An 18,379-nucleotide genomic window follows, 5' to 3' on the forward strand; every position below is an offset into this window, starting at 1 on the left:
TTGAAGTGGAGAGCATATATTTTAAATTAAATAAATTAAAAATACAATTAAAAATTGCAGCCTTACATTGTGACAATGATTTTTGTTTGTTAAAAATTGATTTATTATTACTATTTAAATAATTCAATATATTCTGTTACAGAATTGTAAATAAGACAGAAATTGTTTTATAAAATTTTATAAAAATGTATGTAGAAAACAAACAAAATAAAATATTAACACACTAAAAATAAAAAATTTTTAGCCAAAAAACAAGTAAAATTAAACTCTTTCTATTTCTGACTTCGAGGAAATAAAATATCTTTCAATATACACCAAATCTTAAATCAAGAAGCCATTTGTTTTTAACTGAGAAGATTAAACTTTTCATCATCAGCAATCTCAAGACACCTGTTTACAACAACTAATTTTTGAACATCTTCAAACTCATTCTTTCTCTTTTTTTCTTAAGCTCTTCAAAAACTCTGAGAGTTACTTTTACCCCTCTGTGTTTACTTTTCTCTAACACGAAATGATATTTATACCCTAAATCTCTTTTATGATTCATCTCTTCTTAGATCTCTGGTTTCCTATCTATTCATGCCCACTAAATCCTTTTTGTTTTTAGGACTCTCCTTTGTCATTAAAATGTTTTTTTATTTCTTATTGTTTCTGACAGATTTGTTTCTTTTTCCTATATGTCTTTTAATGATGTATTTCAATTTCTTTATATACTTCACTCTAAGCTCAGTCTTCTTAATCCAATATTACTTTTCAATCTCTCCTTCGAACCTCATCATGTACTCTGGTGCTTTAATAGCTAAGTTTTGAACTCATGCTTAACTTGGAATCTTTATCTTAACTCATCAAAACAAAAAGCTAAGATCCCAGATCTAAGACTAAGACACTCAGAAGTGTATGTAGTGAAAATAGAAGAGAGTAAAGAAAGAAGCAATTATTATATAGGATTAATGATTAGAATCTGAGAGACTAGGAGGGCAGAACATTGGAATAATGTAAGAAGAGGAAGGTTAGGAACAAGTCTGGAGAGAGGCATGTGAAGCTATGAGCTGCAATTTTTAAATTGCAGACCTATATAGCCCCAATTTTATCCATCTCTCTGTCCATCCTTCTTTGTTAATCTCTAGAACAGAGTTAGATAGATGAAAATCAAGACCAGATATGGAAAGCTTAGGAACTGGAAGTCCCAATTAACTATATATGAACTTCTATGTGATTTTTTAAAATTAAAAGATGATTAAAAATTTCAGTCTGGCATTGTGACATTTTCACAATGCTGGTCTACAATGCCAGATAGCTCATTTGAAAGTGGATTACAAGAACACTAATTTACTGCTTAAGCAAAAGGATACAACTAGCATAAGGATGATGGAACAAGTGTACATTTATGGAGCAAACTTAAATTATGAAATGGTGAACAAGAATGATTCTTCTATGTCTCTAATAAATTTTAAATTTATCAGAGAAATGGGAGGCCTCCAATAGTAGATAGGAAACCAGAGTTAAAAGAAGAGATGTATTTATATTATAGGAGAGATTTAGGATTTAAAAGTGATTTTGTGTTAGAGAAAAATAAATGAGAGTTATTCATTATATTATCCATTTGCAGAGTTTCAGAGAAACAATGAGTTTGAAGATGTTTAAAAATTCTAAAAGACCATTCTAAATAGATTGTTTCTTGAGATTATAAAGTACTAAGTGAATTTTTGACTTCTACAACGATTAGTGACACGACTGTGTGCTGGAAATAGCCGTTACCTAATGAGTACTTTACGCAGATTCACGTTAATGTGCCAAGCCTGGACTTTAAGCGTGCACCGAATTAAATAATGACAAAGTTAGTCAAAATCAAATTCAATATTTAATAATTCTAATAACGACTATGTACAAAAATTAGTAACAATCAACAACAAATTTATTCAAAGAAAAAAATCAATAATAATTAACCCGACAAAATTCAAATCAATCTATTTGCTAACTTAAATCTATTCCCCTTTGGAACTCGACAAAAATTTCAAAGACTTAACTTATGTACAACAATTCTTATGAACTAAGGTCCTAATTGTCACCTCAGTATACTAGGAACCTTTTTCTTCAACTTTCAAGACTTTCTCTAATCTTTGATCCACAAATCGAATAACTTCAAAATTGCCTTGGAACCACTTTATTGCTATCAGACATCTCTTGTTGTTTGCTGCTACAAAGCTCACCACGCTCATTGCTAACAGAAGCTCACCTCGGTCATCTTCACTTGAGGTTCGGACTTTATACTATGAGGTGACGTCACAATTCTGACTGAGATCACTCCCCTCATTTACATACTTATCGCTAACAGTAAACTTTTCCTTTCTGCCTGGCAGCCTATTTCCCGACAATTATCGCTAACCTTTTACGTTATTTATTTATTTTTTTTTTTTCTACAATTTTTCAGGATGTTTTATTCTTTAAGGTTTAGCAAGTTCTTAAGTTCTGCTTGTGGGGTCTCCTCCCTCTTTCTCAGTGCGGACTTACTTTCTTACTTTTTTCCGCTCAGGAGCGCACGTGTGTGTGCGAGTTTTTCTACAGCGCTATTTTTTTTTGGTTGGTGAGTTGGTTCTCTTTCTTCTATTTTTAAGTTTCTAAGGTGAATGGTGAGGAAACCTTTGTCCTAACAAAACATAAGCTCCAAACAAAATAGAATAAAAAGCAAAATAAAAAATAACTAAAAAATAACGCTCGGACTTGGTTCCTTACAAGATTGCTGATATCTTCTTAGAAATGTTTTTACAGTTAAAAAGAAATGGCTCCTTGTTTTAAGGTTGGTAATGTATTGGTAGATATATCACATGGAGTTGTTCTATTGCCATTTTAGAGGATATACATTATGTTAGAAGTGGAGAACTTTCATGATCTATTTCAGAAGAAACTTTTAGGATGTATGGTATATTGCAGTTTGCATAAGTGTATACATGCACCAATAACATTTATAAATTGTTCTTAATTACCATATTTACTCGGATATAAAACAAGGTTTTTATTCATTTATCACAGCTTCAAATTCTTAGGTTGTCTTATATGCGCAAGCGAAAGATTTTTTGCATTTTTGCAAATAATTTTTGTGAACCGTATATTTACATTTTTTACCCTCTGGTATTTAAAAATATAAGTATTTTATCTGGGTCATTTGAATTGTTATTGTGTATTGTCGGAAGTAAAGATAAATAGTAATAGGAGAAACAAAGCTTATGAATTGAATTCCAGATTGAAATTCCAAAATCACACAAGAACCTGATATAAGATTTAATCCATTTCCATGTGAAAACAGATGATTATTTGGAAATCAGAATATGAAGAAACTCATAAGTGTAATTGACAGAGAGTGGATTCGACTGTTAAAAATTAGCGAGAAAAAAGGTTCTCAATTGTCCAGCTTTACATGAACAAATTATGTTGTTGATTTTACAAAATTTTTCATTAAAGTTTAAAATGCCAGTAATTTTTGCAGGACAATGTGTGCATTTATAAATAAACATAATTATTTGATATTTTACTTGTGATTATACGAAATAAAATTATAATTGTATTACTGAATCTAATTTTCTTTATTGTGATCTTTAAAGTCACACCTTGTCCTATACACAAGATTGTCTTATATCTGAGTAAATACAATAGATGNCATTTATAAATAAACATAATTATTTGATATTTTACTTGTGATTATACGAAATAAAATTATAATTGTATTACTGAATCTAATTTTCTTTATTGTGATCTTTAAAGTCACACCTTGTCCTATACACAAGATTGTCTTATATCTGAGTAAATACAATAGATGTCTTTATTAAAAAAAGAGAATGGAAAATATATTTTCATAACTAATAAGTTATGCTGTCATAAATTTTATCATTTTATGTTTTATCAGACTGCACTAGAAGTTACCAAACATCACATGGGATCATAGGTGCTTTACCTCTGATCTATGTTAAAATATTTAAACTTGTAATTACAGCAGCTTTTATACTAGCTTTATTAACTGAATACAAATGTTTTTTCATTTCACTCATTCATCAGGATACTTACATAATATTTTCTTCTGATAAGTAGAATAAATAGTTAGATAAGTACATGGTAATTAGAATAAGTAGTTGATAAGTAGCCAGAAATGTTTCATTACCTTTTTTAGTTAATTTTTTAAAACACGTATATACTGTAATAATACACATACATAATGTAATAAGAAATTTTTCTATGAATATAGGCCTATATATCATCAATTACATATTGTTGGGTTGTCAGATAAATTTGTTCATTTTTTCCATGTATTTTAATCTTTATTTTTCATCAATAGTTTTAAGAAATCAGTCAGTAATATATTCTTCTTCATTGTTTGAAACGTCTCATCAATGTTCCAGTAGCTTGTCAAATGCCTTGACAGCAGGAATCATCAAGTCTTGACTCAAAAAATTCACAAAGCCATGTTTTCAGCTTTACCTCATTGTTGAATGAAATGCCTCAAATATTGTTGGAGAGCAAACAATTTGACCAAAAATGCTATTCTAGAGCAAACCAAGCTCTAAAATAGCATTTTTGGTCAAAATAACAACATGGAGGTGAGCATTGTCATATTGAAGAAGTACTCTGTGTTGCCAATCTGGTCATTTCAGCTGGATTGCCTCATTCAGCCAGTACATTTGCTGAATGTAAAGCTCTGCATTAACTACGTTGTTGTTTTCAAGCATTTCATAGTGAATTAGCCCTTCCTAATTTCACTAAACACAAACATTGTCTTGTATGTTAGCTCTGATTCTTTCCGCTTTGGAGCTTGAAACCTTTTCTGTGTAGTTCTTTCAGTAGTAACACTTTCTCCATACACAGTACAAATGTCTTGAGCAGCTTTGGAAACTTTATTTGATTGAAAGTGAAGAGAATCAAATGTTGAAAATCTCATTTTTGTTTACTTGGCACTCCATTGTCATGTCTGAAAAGATGTAAAATTTAAGCAAGTTTCAAAAATGATAAACAATAGTTGTAGAGGAAGAATAGAACTACAAGAAAACCATAAAACACTATGATAAAAATATTTTTCATGTTAATTCAAATAACATTGGAAAAATGGACAAATAACACACTATCAAAATAATATGCTGTTTGTATGCTGAATAATCTATTATATATATACATTTTTTCTTTAAAATTAAAATTGAAGATACAATCTGTTGAAAAAAGAGTCACCATTTATTCGCTTTTACTGTTCCGGAATAAAATTTTTCTGACCAACCTTTCTTTGTTTAAAATTTAAAAACTTTTTTTTAAGTTTAATGGCAAAGTAGCATACAAAGAAAGGTTGGTTGTCAAATATTATATTCTGAAACTGTGAAAGTGCATAAATGGTGACTCCTTTTTCAACAGACTCTGTCTTCAATTTTAATTAAATCATGTTATATGTAAATCACTTTATACAATATATAATTAATGAAATGAATTGTTATTTTACAGATCTATTTTTCAAAGTGTGTGTGTGTTAGGATATTGCCTATTGGCACCATGTATAAGCCTGATTTTTTGTGTTATTCTCAGTGCTATTTTACCAGCTTCAACTGCACTTTTTATTATAAAGTTTGTGATTTCATTATTAGGATTTGGATGGGCTGTATTTGGTAAGTGTTATTCATAATTTATTTTTTTGTTTTAATTATTATTCTACTGTAAAATTTTGAATTTTCAGCAGTTCCAGCAAAATAGAATCTAAAAGTTTTATTTGATAAAAGTACTATTGGGTTGCTTGGAAAGTAATTTCGTTTTTTCCATGGAAAAAAAACAATATTTTTATAATAAATAAATATTTTATTGAATTATATATCGACCATTTTGGTCAAATACCTGTTGTCATCATTTCTGGTAGTAGCATGATTTCACATTCATAAAAGTTTTGATTGTTGCTTACAAAAAACTGATCCAAGTGATTTTTGACATTGTCATTTCAAGTAAATGTCTTACAGTTTAAAAAAATTTGTATAGACCAGAAGAAGTAATAATCTGAGTGTGCTCGATCTGGCAAATATGGTTGGTTTGATAGCACATCTCATCTAAGTTATAACAGTTTCTGACGAGTTACCAAACTTGTGTGAAATTTGACATTATCGTGGTAAAACACTACACATGTTTTGTTGATCAATTCTGGCCGCCTTTTCCATTTGATGATATTACTCAATTTGTTTACTCGAATCAGTTGTTAAATTGTCTGGAAAAAGCTCCAAAAAAATTTTCTTAAAATTCCACCAAAGAGAGCATCTCTCTTTAAGAACATGTGGAACCCATATATATTAAGCTTTGAAATGAAACCAATTTGTTTCAAGTAATCATAAACAGTTCAATTTGACAAATTTAATCTCTTAGTGATTTCATGTGTTGTTATTCTGCAGTTTGCTTTAATCAGTACCTTTAATTTTTTCAGGCTTCAACTGGCCACCCAGAATGTGGTGCATCTTCAATATTGAAATTGCCAGAACGAAATTTTGTAAACCAGTTTTGACACTATCGTTCTGTCAATACATCTTCTCCATACATGTCACACGATTTTTTTCTCGCTTGAACAGCATTCTTACCTTTTCAGTAATAAAAGAGCAAAATATGCCAAAAATGCTGCTTTTGATCTTCCATATTTGATGGGACACAAAAAATAAACAATTGCACAAAATCAAACAAAATTTTTTACAAATAAACTGTCAAAATATATAATGATAATACGGTTTAGAATGAAAATGGCGAGAAAATACGACTAATCCTTCTAGTGGTAAAAAAACGAAATTACTTTCCGAACAACCCAATAAATAACAAAAAGATATTCATCAAACAGAATCTTTGTCATTTGTTTGCCATAATACTTAGATTCTATCAAGAAATAAATTTATTCTTTATTTTTATATATTTCCATATCTCTCTGCTTTAGTATCTATAACTATAAACTATATATAAATCAGATGATAATTTACACAAAATAATTTATGCACAGATAAAGGTGTTTAGAAGGATCTTACATTAAAAGCATTTGTTTTTATTTTATATTTTTAATATTCTATTTTTCTGATTAAACAAAATTATAGTATTTGATATCTAAAATTTATTTGAAATCCTATTATCATCATTGTTTTGTTTGTTTTTTACTGAAAAAATAGATTTTTCATGGTAAACAGAAATTCAAATGAATAGTTTCAACTCAATCTTGAGATTTATTGATATTAAATAAATGAAACATTAAGCTTTATTGATCAAATGTATGATGATGATTGGATAACCAAGTATATCCAATAAGTGAATTAAGCATAACACAATTAATTGAGACTTGGAAGATCTGAAGTTAAACATTGCAATGATTTGTTGCAATTCAATTAGATTACTATGAAATAATTCAGTATTTGTAATGAAGAAAATCTGCAAAATATTATGTGAATTATTTGTATTTTAATAGCAATTATTTAATTGTTAAAAAAATTTGAAAAATTTATGCTGAAATGTTTGTTAAAGTTTCAAAATCACTCATGATTTTAGTCAATGAATTATCTTTTTCATAAGTGATAGTTATCAATAACAATTTTTATTGTGAAACTTTTAAACAGTTGAGTTTAAACAATGAAACAATTATCTTTTTCATATTTAATCATTCTTAGTATACTTGGAAATTTGAATTATAAACCTAATATACATCTAAAAGTTGGAGGCTTTTCACTAGGAACAAGCAAAATTATCATTTCAGAAAAATATATTAATTAAATAAAAATTAATTAATAATTTGGACTGAGGTTTAGATTCAATTTTCTATCTGTTATATAGGAATATTATCATCTGATCTCATTGTGCTAAACTATAGCTCTTCTAGACCCTTGCTGTAGATTCCATATACTTATTGCTTATTGTACTGGTAGGGGCCAGCAGGCCAAATAAACCTTTATGCACCTCACAGGAAATTACTTCAGAAGTCTGGTTTGTTTAATAAAAGACAGTAGACTTCTGAAGGAAAGCTGAGGTACAACATTAGGGCTTAAAAAAGGGAAACCCAGATAGACAAATCTATCTGAGCAAAGATCTGTACACTTATAAATGAGATAGAGAGGAGTCTTCTGAGCAGATCCACAAAACAAAAGCAGCAAACAGCTGAGGAGAAAAGTTTCAGTTGGTGCAGACATTTAGAAAAGTGACCAAAACCACTCATAACATTGACCAAAAGGCAAACATGATTCCTGTTAAAAGATAAGAAATCTTTAGTTTGTCCAGAGAGCAGGCTAGGCAGAAATGTCTTGCTCTGCTTTAAACTAGGATTAGATCTCCAATGTTTTGAATAGTTAGAAGGTAGTCCAATCTTTGGCAGTTGTAGAAAAAGTAGTATAGGAAATATCAAGAGCTTGTTCTACTCCAGGTTCAGGCTCCACAAAGACATGTAAAGCTCTCTGTTTGGCTGATGAATCAGTACTTATATTGCCAGTGATATCCTCACTCCTGCACTTACAAGAGAAAGACTCCATTATGGGTAGCCAGCTCAATATAGTTCAAACAGCACTCCCAAGCAAGTGCTAAAGTAACCTGACAGGAATCAAGTTCCTTTAAGACAAGCCTGTCTATCTGAAACAATGTAGATAATTGTATTAAAAAGACCTTTACACAAAATAGTGCAAACACACCAATTAATGCAAGGGCAATTGTTTTTCAAGCTCTGATGGTCCATAAAACAAAGAAGTGTAAATAACAAAATGAATTTATTACCAAAAGTTAGGTACAAGCAAGGTTACTTTTTGACATAATTATCATGAAGATTGAGGAATTTGTCATATCTGTGGACAAGCTTTTCCATCCCCTTGTCATATTCAATTCACTGGTTGCCATCAGTGAATTGAGATGAGATGGCCTTAACAACATTGTTTTGAAGATCATCATTAGTCTGAAACCTCTGCTCTGCTAGCCACGTTTTCAGTTCAGGAAAGAGGTGGAAGTCTTCAAATTTTAAAAAGTTCCAAGCTGAGTGAAAGTCTTCACCATCTTTAAACACCAAGCATATAGCCCTAATTTAGTGCCAAGTGACTTCCACCTCTTTTCTGAACAGAAAAAGTGGCTAGCAGGGCAGAGGTTCAAGATTAATGACGATCTTCAAAACAATGTTAGGGTCCATCTCAAGTCGTTGGTAACAACATTCTATGACAAGGGGATGGAAAAGCTCGTCCACAGATATGACAAATGCCTCAATTTTCACGGTGATTATGTTGAAAAGTAACCATGTTTGTACCTAACTTTTGGTAATAAATTCATTTTGTTATTTACACTTGTATTTTTTTTATGGACCATCAGAGATTGAAAAAGAAAAACAGCCTATGTAGTTAGCACCTTTACTCAAAACATAGTGGAAAACTTACCCAGTTGGGGAAAAAACCCCCTACCAGACCATTCCCCCATAAATGCCAGCATCCATGCCACTATCAATTTTGGATTCATCTGTAAACTCGAAATATCCTGTGAACAAAAATTAACCCTACCCATATGACAGTCAAGGCAAATGGGAAAGGAGATTAGATAATGCCTGTTGAACATAAACTGTGGTAACATTCTATCAAAGTCCATAAAAAAGATATTTTCCTTCATTATGTTGAAGAACATTTGGCTCTGCTGAAGGACATACTTCAACAGAGCCAAATGTCCAACATATACTTATACAATTTCTTTTCATAAATTCATACATTCTACTTACACATATGTAATATTTTTGTAAATTTTTTGACTTATTTAGTGTGGTATACACACGGATTGTAAGCATAACTCACAACTTATCCTTAGCTTTCAGTTAGCTTTCAGTTCAAGGCTCTGCTCATAAAATCAAAGGAATAAATGAATGTTTACATAGTCAGTCAAAAACTAACAGTGACATTTACTATGGAACAGTGATAACTTTAGTATTTTAAGTACAAACCATTCCAATAGAGAATGAGGCTCTCACATCATTCTGATAGATAATACACGACTCCTATTGTAACAAGGTTTGGTCATCCTGATCTGATTTCATTAGGCATCAAGCTAATCACCTTCATAAATATATCATGACTTCAAATTACTTACATAACCATTTAAGTTTTTATATATGTTATTTCAAAAATACATACTATATCATATGTCAGTTTTTAACTACTTAAAAAGAAATAAAGATTATTATCAATAATTATGTAAAGAAAGACAGTGTTAAGCAAAGATAAAAACATTTATTGTCAATATAATTTTAATTTAGATGAAGTTGTTGGTAATTAGGAAAAATACACTGTATTGCATAAAACATCCTGTTAAATAAAGGATTAAATGAGTGATTTCAATAAGTTTGTTTGATTTACTAATATATCAAGTTTTTTTCTAAAATATTCATATTGATCAAGCATTTTAGTAATTAAGATCAGTTTTGATTAATAATTTAGAAAAATTCAGAATCCTAAATACTGATGAAAAGCTAACCAAGTATTTTTAAAAAATAATTTGTCTGTAGTTGAGATAAATAATAACAATGTCATTAAATTAGCTGTGATAAGTATAATTTAATAGTTTATTTATATAAATAAAAGAAATTATTTATGAAATCAATTAAATTTATTACATAAGTATAAAATGGTAAAATTAAACTGTTTTTATAATTATAAAACTATAAATTATAATTTATTTTCGTTTTTAATAAGATAAATTTTACTCTTGTTGGCTATTTAAGTTTAGAATTCCCATTACTCTTTTCTTGTCTGTGTTTGTTACTGATACTTTCTTTGATCTGATTGAATTATTGATTTTAGATTCAGCTATTCTTTTTCTATATATTTTTTTCTTTTTTCTAGAGAATAAAATTATATTTTCTCTTTGTATGACTTTCTTAAATTTAATTAAACCAACATATTTTAACTTCATATTAATCATAAGTTCTTATTTTTATTGATTTAACTCAAGATATTAGTCTTCAGAAATAAAACTAATTAGTTTTCAGCCATCTTAATTTGTATCATTTAAAAAATATTATGACTATTAATAGAAATTGTAATTTGTTAAATTTTATTTTTAATTTGTTAAATTACAAATTTTATAATTAATGAAACACATCAGTTATAAAATTAAACAAATCTGTAATATAAAATTATTATTATTTTTTTTAATTTAAATGTATTTATTACATCATATAATTTTCTGCTTAAGTTTATAATTTAAGAAATTACATAAAAATAGTAAGCTTCATAGAATTGTATTTATAAAATAAATGTTATTGTTTTTAATACTTAAATAACTGTTACAAAATTCAAATATGGCATCCTCTTATCTTCAACAAGTTATAGACCTTTAAACTATAGGTGAAAATAAATAAATAAATAAATCTCTGCTGATTTCCAGAAGCCAACTTTTTATTAAATAAATGAAATGTTTTCAGTCAAAATCTGACTATACTCTGCTTTAATTACCACAGATGTAATAGCGAAATTGTGGAATATTATTCAGCTTAGAATATAAGTTTTAAAATTAAAAAATTAAAACTATTAATATTTTGAACAGTTACAGTTTTTTAATTTGAAAACTTACATTCTAAGCTGCATCTTCAAACACATCCCTCAGATTTCAAATTCAATTTCCGGTTCAAAGGATTAAAGCTTCCAGATTGAGGATGGATGTCGTCAATTGAGGGTTTGTCATGATCACTCTTTTTCTATTGTTCTTCTAAAGAAGCTATAACATGAATGAGTCTCCCAATTATAAGCCTTCTGTATCTGGGTTATGCAGATCAAAGATATTTTTTAAAATATCCCAGAAAGTTCTAAAAAACAAAACTAAATATGTAGAATAAAATATAAGCAAATTCCTCTTTCAAGTTGTTGCTGATTTATACTATGTAGTTAGGCCTTTGATGATTGCATCTGTACTGAACATGTACAGACTTTTATTATTATTACTTCCTAAATAGTTTAATTCAATTTAAGTGTTAAGTAGAGATAATCATCATAGATATTATGAAATTTGGGACCATATTAATAAAGATTGCTTATTTCAGGAAGCCAAACTATTAAGGTAATTTTTATTAAGAAACATTTTTGTTCTCTTACAAGAACATTTTCAACACAGTTTTCGAAATGGAATATAGTTCATTATCTAGCATTTTAGATTTCTTAACATTAAACAGTAGACAGGTAAATATGTTAAACACATCCAATACTACATTTCTGGTAAATAAATTAAATTTAACATATAATATTTAAACCCCTGTGGAATTATACAGTTAAGTTATATTTCATTATAACATCAACACACTGTAATATAATATATTTTGATGAGTAACGTAAAAAGTTTAAAATTATTCAATATTCCAAGATAATGAATGAATTTGAACCTCAAAGATGTTCACACTTAAAAAGTATTCAACCTAACACACTTCGTAATGAATTATATTCCATTTTGAAAGTTAAGCAGAAGATGTTTTTGTAAGAGAACAAAAATTAGTTTGGCTTTCTGAAATAAGCAGTTATCTCTAAATTAAAAATAAAGAGTATGTTATGTGCAAATACTGTACTATTTTATATAAGAAACATGAGCATTCATAGAGGTCCTGGAACCAATTCCCTGCAGAAACCGAGGTATGACTGTACTTTCTAATCTGATCTTAAGAAATTTTATTTTTCAAAATCAAAATTAGATACAAGCAATGAGTTACATATCATTCTCAATGTGATTTATTCATTTTGTAAGACTGAATGTTAATATGCATCACAATGATGATTGTATTTTTGAATAAAAATTACTGGTGATTCATAAGAACTGTATTGTAACTTCTTATTATTTTAAAAAATCTATATTAATCTTTTTCATAATATTTTAGTATCTATTAAGTTTAAAACAATAAATGTTTTAAATCTTATTGAAAAGAAAATCATTATTTCAAAAATGCTACCATTGGTAGCATTAATACAAAAATATTCAACTCTTATCAAGAAATAGATTTATTGGGCTGCAATTTGAAAAAAAATTGTAGACCTATAAATTCCCACTGTCATCCATTCATTTATCTGTATGTACTGTACATCTGTCTGTCTTTCTTTAATCTTGAGAACAAAGTTAGATAGATGAAAGACGAGACCAGATATGGAAAGCGTAGGGGCAGGAGGCCTTGATTAACTATATATGAACTTCCAATGCAAACCGGAAGTGATGTTATTTTAATTAAAAATATTTTATTCTGAAAGGTGAATAGATGACAAGCACGTCTCTATTGTTAATTACCATTTACATATGTACTTGTGAAATTTTTGATAGTTACCTTCTTTCAAAACTAATATTCAATAAGACTTTAATGCTTATATACAGGGGGGTGTAAAAGTAGGTATACAGATGTTTGGTGTTCATTATTATTATTATTATTTTAATCTTTTATTTATTTATTCATATTTTTACAAGCAGTGTCACATGGACAAAAGAGTTGCCACCCCTAAATAACAATTAGACAACAATATCTATTATTTTTCATATTCCTTATTTGTGGTTTAATTTATGCATAAAAATAAATGCTTTTTCTTTTATGTTTTTCCCATAACAACAACTGTATATTGCTTTTGCACCCTCTTGTATTTAATTTACACTTACAGTTACAATTCAAATAAAAAAAAATATTGTGATAAAGAATTCCATAACAGTAATCAAACTTACACAATACATTTTCAATATTATTTTTTTATTGTAGAAATCTTCAGGAAGTTGTTATATATATATATAAATTGTAGTAGTAGTGAAGAAGTGGAATGTGTTTCCTGTAGAGTAAAGAAGATAATTGCAATCAAAATATCCTATTGTTGAGAAAGTACAATTATAGAATTATTGTTTTTTAGCTTTGATTATCTTGTTAGTTTTAACAGATATTGACTTTATTCTAGCATCATTACTCTTGTTTTGTTGTGTACATCTTACCTATTGATCTCAGATGATGATGTAATATTGATTTTAAAGTTAGAAAAATTATCTGTTACACTTTTTTTGTGTGTGAGATAACTCTATAACTGTGAAAAATGAATTTCCAATTCTTTTTTGCAATAAAAAGCATATCATTGAGTGCTTGGAATCAATATGAACTAAATTCAATTAAGTTAAAAAACATTGGATAATTTGAATAACAACTTTATTATATAAAATATTCAGATTTTAAAGTTGTGAATTAATTTTGTGATTTTGACAGACCATTCTTAATTTTAACAATAATTTGGAATCTAAACAGACTTTTTGGGCATTTTGTAGATTATTTTATTTATGGCCAATCCAAACATTTGGTTTGGGTTTTCTACTTTCTCAAAAGGGCCTTTGTTCTCTTTCAAATTTATTATGACATGTTTCTCACCAGAAGATTTTGATAAAAGTGTTGTCTGGTTGCCATTTATGCTAGTTCATTTAGTGTTATCCAGAATGCACCATGAGGAGGTGAACTAACTTTGATTGTTATCTCTGTTACCCCACAAAAGAAATTAAGTACATTTGAAAATGTTTTCCCCTTTCTCATCAGACACATCTTTGTAGATGAAGTACTGAACAAAGCTAAATATTCATCCATGGCTTTAAATTTGGAGAATCAAATTCATCTGAAAAATAATTAATTAATTACATTTACCCAAGGATTCCAGACTAATATTAATCTCACATTTTCTATATTTAACATGGAAGACAATATTTCAATACATCATACACAATTTGCATTTGAAAACATTCAGCACTCAGAAAAATATCTCAGAATAGTTCTTATGGTTATCCTCATACAATAAATTAGCTAAAAGGAGTATATTATTAAATTTATATACATATTTGATATAAAAATAGAAGCAATAAAACATTTTTTTTAATATAAAACATTAAAAATACCCAATAAATCGAAATAAAAGGTTAAAAATAGCAATGGAATCGGCATTTATTTTTAATCTTTTTAAAATTTGAAATATTTTTTTAAAGTTATATTTAAAAAACACTTGCAAAAAGAGCTTTTTTCCTTTTCTTCCTATGCCAATTTTGAGTTGAGTCAATTAAAATTTAGGCCCACCAGTGGCCAAACGGTTCCATTCCTTGAACACTGGGAGTTCAGTCGTGGGTTCGTGCCTTGCCCAGATGGGCTAGCCACGTGGAGTATTCTGGGTTTCTCCCTATCTGTAATGCCTGAATAGGGGCCAGCTATCCTTTAAAATACCTACCAGAAGGCATCCCTTGTAGGCAGATTGCCCAAGTGTTGTGTTGCCATAACTTAATAAAACAAACAAACAATTAAAATCTGCAACACAAAAAATTAACAGAAAAATGCTTTTATTGTTACCTCTGAATTTTTCACTTCCAGATGCATTTTGCATAGATAACACAGCCTAGGCCTCTTCAGTGGACAATAAGGAGGGAAAACAGTCACCACAGTTATAACACATTGATTTTTCATTGAATGTTCATACAATCATCTAGTCACACAAAGACTGTCCATTTATGTTTAATACAATTCCATCCCAATGTGCATCTACCATCATTCCTTTATTTAAATTAATATTATCATCAGACTTTATTATTGAATAATGTTCTTTAATTCTTTGTTTTGTAATAATATTTTTTTAATACAATATTCTTATATTATTTTTGCCATTTACTTTGTTTACAGTGCTGATGCCAAGGTGAATTTTTATCTCGTAGTCAAATTGCTTCTTTGTGTTCTGTCAGTCTTTTTCCTAATGGGTGTTTCATTTTTAATATTATAGATGAAATATTATTTTCTTTATAGAATATTCTTACATTATTTTTATCTATTAAACATTTACTTTGTTTACAGTGCTGATACCAAGGTAAATTTTTATCTTTTAGCCAAATTGCTGCTCCGTGTTCTGGCCAGTCTTTTATCTAATGGACACTTTGTTTTGCCGATGTAATATTTTGGTTGATCAAATGAACATGTTATCTTGTATACTATGCCTGATGTCTTCAATTTTTCTGTCTGTTTCCAATGTTTAATCATTAATTGTGATAACCTGGTTTGTTTTTGGGAGGGCACAAGCACAATTGTTGATTTTATTAAATTCACGTTTATATTTTTCGAAAAAACCTTTAATATACAGAAAAGAAATATATTGGTTATCATCATTTTTATTTCTAACATTATACCTATTATTCATGTATTTATCATACCAGTTCTTTGGCAATTTTTCAGGGTATCCATTTAGTAGATATTTCCTAAATAATTGTTCCTTTTCTTTTTCAAATATCCTCTTTACAGGTGGTTTTTGTGATTATTTTTCTTAATTCCATTCAAAACACATTCATTCTTATTGTCCAACAGCTACAAAAGAAAAAGTTAATGGTTCTCTCTACATTATTTGCTTTTTCAAACTTACAGAATTGAAGACCTTCATATGTTCTTTTAATAGTAATATTTAAGTAATTGATTTCTTTATTGTCTTCACATATGTCTTCACAATATGTCATAAACATACCACATATCTATCGAAGAAAACTATATCTTCTAAACTGTTCTTTTCCCAATCAATATCTATCATACATGGCATATTATTAATATATGATAGTAAGGTTGTTACAGCAGAAAAAATTGTGCAGCATGCCAACAAAATTGATCAGAATATACAATTCACATACAAATGTGAAGATAATAAAGAAATAAATTACTTAGATATTACTATTAGATATTACAAAAGTCTTCAATTTCATAAGTTCATAAAAACATTAAACAGAGTAAATGTTTAATAGATAAAAATAATGTAAGAATATTGTATAAAGCAGGGCTTCTTAAACTATGGGTCGCAACCCCATTTGGGGTTGCTTAGCAAAATCTTGGGGTCAAGAGATTNTAGAGCATTTTTAATGTGTCAGTGTTACATTTGTTCAGTATAATCTATTTTTACATAATTAAATTAAAGAGAAATGGAAACATTTTTCTTGTATTTCATTCAATGCTAGTTTTTTAGAAATTGGCTCTAATCTCCATTATATCATTATGCTAAATAGACAGCAAAACTGAGGATGTCTCTAATATAAAATCAAGTTAGTCTCTATCAATCAACACCATTAAATTAAAAGAATAAAATAGTATTTTCTATTAAATTTCTTAATGTAAATTGATAGATAGCATGACATCTCAAAATGTAAGATTTATGGAACTTATTATGATGGAAGGCTAAAACAAAATTTTTCTAATAAATGAATTATATAAATAATTCTGTTTTAAGTCAAATATTTAAGAAAGTCTTGGAAAATCTTTTAAAAATGTAGCTAATTGCATTTGTAATATATTGATTCTTTAAATACTTTTTAAATAAAAATTTTAATAGTCTTGTAATTGAGATGCTAACAATATTACACAAAGACAGGCCGATAAACAATTTAAAACATTTATTCTCTGAAGCTTTGCTTCATTAACATTCTCTCTTTCTCTCTCTGCTTTTTTTAAAATTGTTTGCTGTGCATTCTCGTCATACTTTGTACTTTAATTATATATTTTAATTTGATTAATATACTTACATAATAGTAACTGACCACTTAATTTCATTAATTTGTACATTAGGACATCTTATCGTGTAATTAAACAAATTTTATTACAAATTTATCACATAACGAAGGTTATATTGTTAATATTCATACATTTTGTTATATTCTTAAGATCTACAATTATCTCCTGATTAAATTGATGTAAATATATTATGTTAGCATATTTAACATTGACAGAAAATGTAAGAATTTAATGAAAGATCATCATCATATATATCAAAGAAAAACTGAAGAAATAAACTTAACATTGTTTACTTTCTTAATAATTTAATTTCTCTCTATGCACAATCTAGAATACGGAAAATATTTAATTATTATTTATATATAATACAGAAAAAATCAAATAAATATTCTTTTACCCTTTTTTTTCTCCTTTCAGCTAGTGTGGCGTTTTTGGGAGACAGCCAACCTCCTCGAAGGAAAGCTTTGGCAGTTTATCCAATATTTCTGTTTTACTTAATAGTAACGTGGTTGATTGTTCTTAACGGATAACTTTCAAGAAGAATACAGAAGATTTTATCGTCATTTATTCTAGTCATCAAAATTTTTTAATTCCGTTTTTGTTACTCTTATCGATAATGTTTACCTAGAAACATGTTATGAACTAAGTGAATATTCATTATACAGATTTAATATGGAAATATGGTATGTACAGTGAAAACTACTTTAATTTAACTACTAATATATAAAATTCTGGGTTTTGTTAATTAAAAAAAAAAAAATGTATCTTCTTCCTTTCATTCGGGGCCAAACTTCGTAGAAAAATGTACACAGTTGTTGGAAATAAAATATTTTGTAATTGTAGGTTTTATATAGGTTTTGGTATTTTTAATAATATACTAAACAA

The 18,379-nt window shown here is 28.2% G+C and overlaps 1 protein-coding gene across 1 annotated transcript in view; it reads left to right on the top strand.

Annotated features, from left to right (window-relative positions):
* LOC111618351 (protein YIPF6-like) overlaps positions 1–18,337 on the top strand; it is a 55,428-nt gene extending 37,091 nt beyond the window's left edge. The window contains exons 6-7 of the mRNA XM_023359858.1: positions 5,476–5,636; positions 17,912–18,337. Coding sequence (XP_023215626.1) covers positions 5,476–5,636; positions 17,912–18,024 — 274 coding nt within the window. The 3' untranslated portion in view covers positions 18,025–18,337. The remainder of the gene's footprint in view (positions 1–5,475; positions 5,637–17,911) is intronic.
* Positions 18,338–18,379: the final 42 nt, after the last annotated feature.

Source organism: Centruroides sculpturatus, unplaced genomic scaffold (genome assembly GCF_000671375.1).
Source record: "Centruroides sculpturatus isolate CEXI.00-Female unplaced genomic scaffold, Cexi_2.0 scaffold69, whole genome shotgun sequence".
Classification (NCBI taxonomy): domain Eukaryota; kingdom Metazoa; phylum Arthropoda; class Arachnida; order Scorpiones; family Buthidae; genus Centruroides; species Centruroides sculpturatus.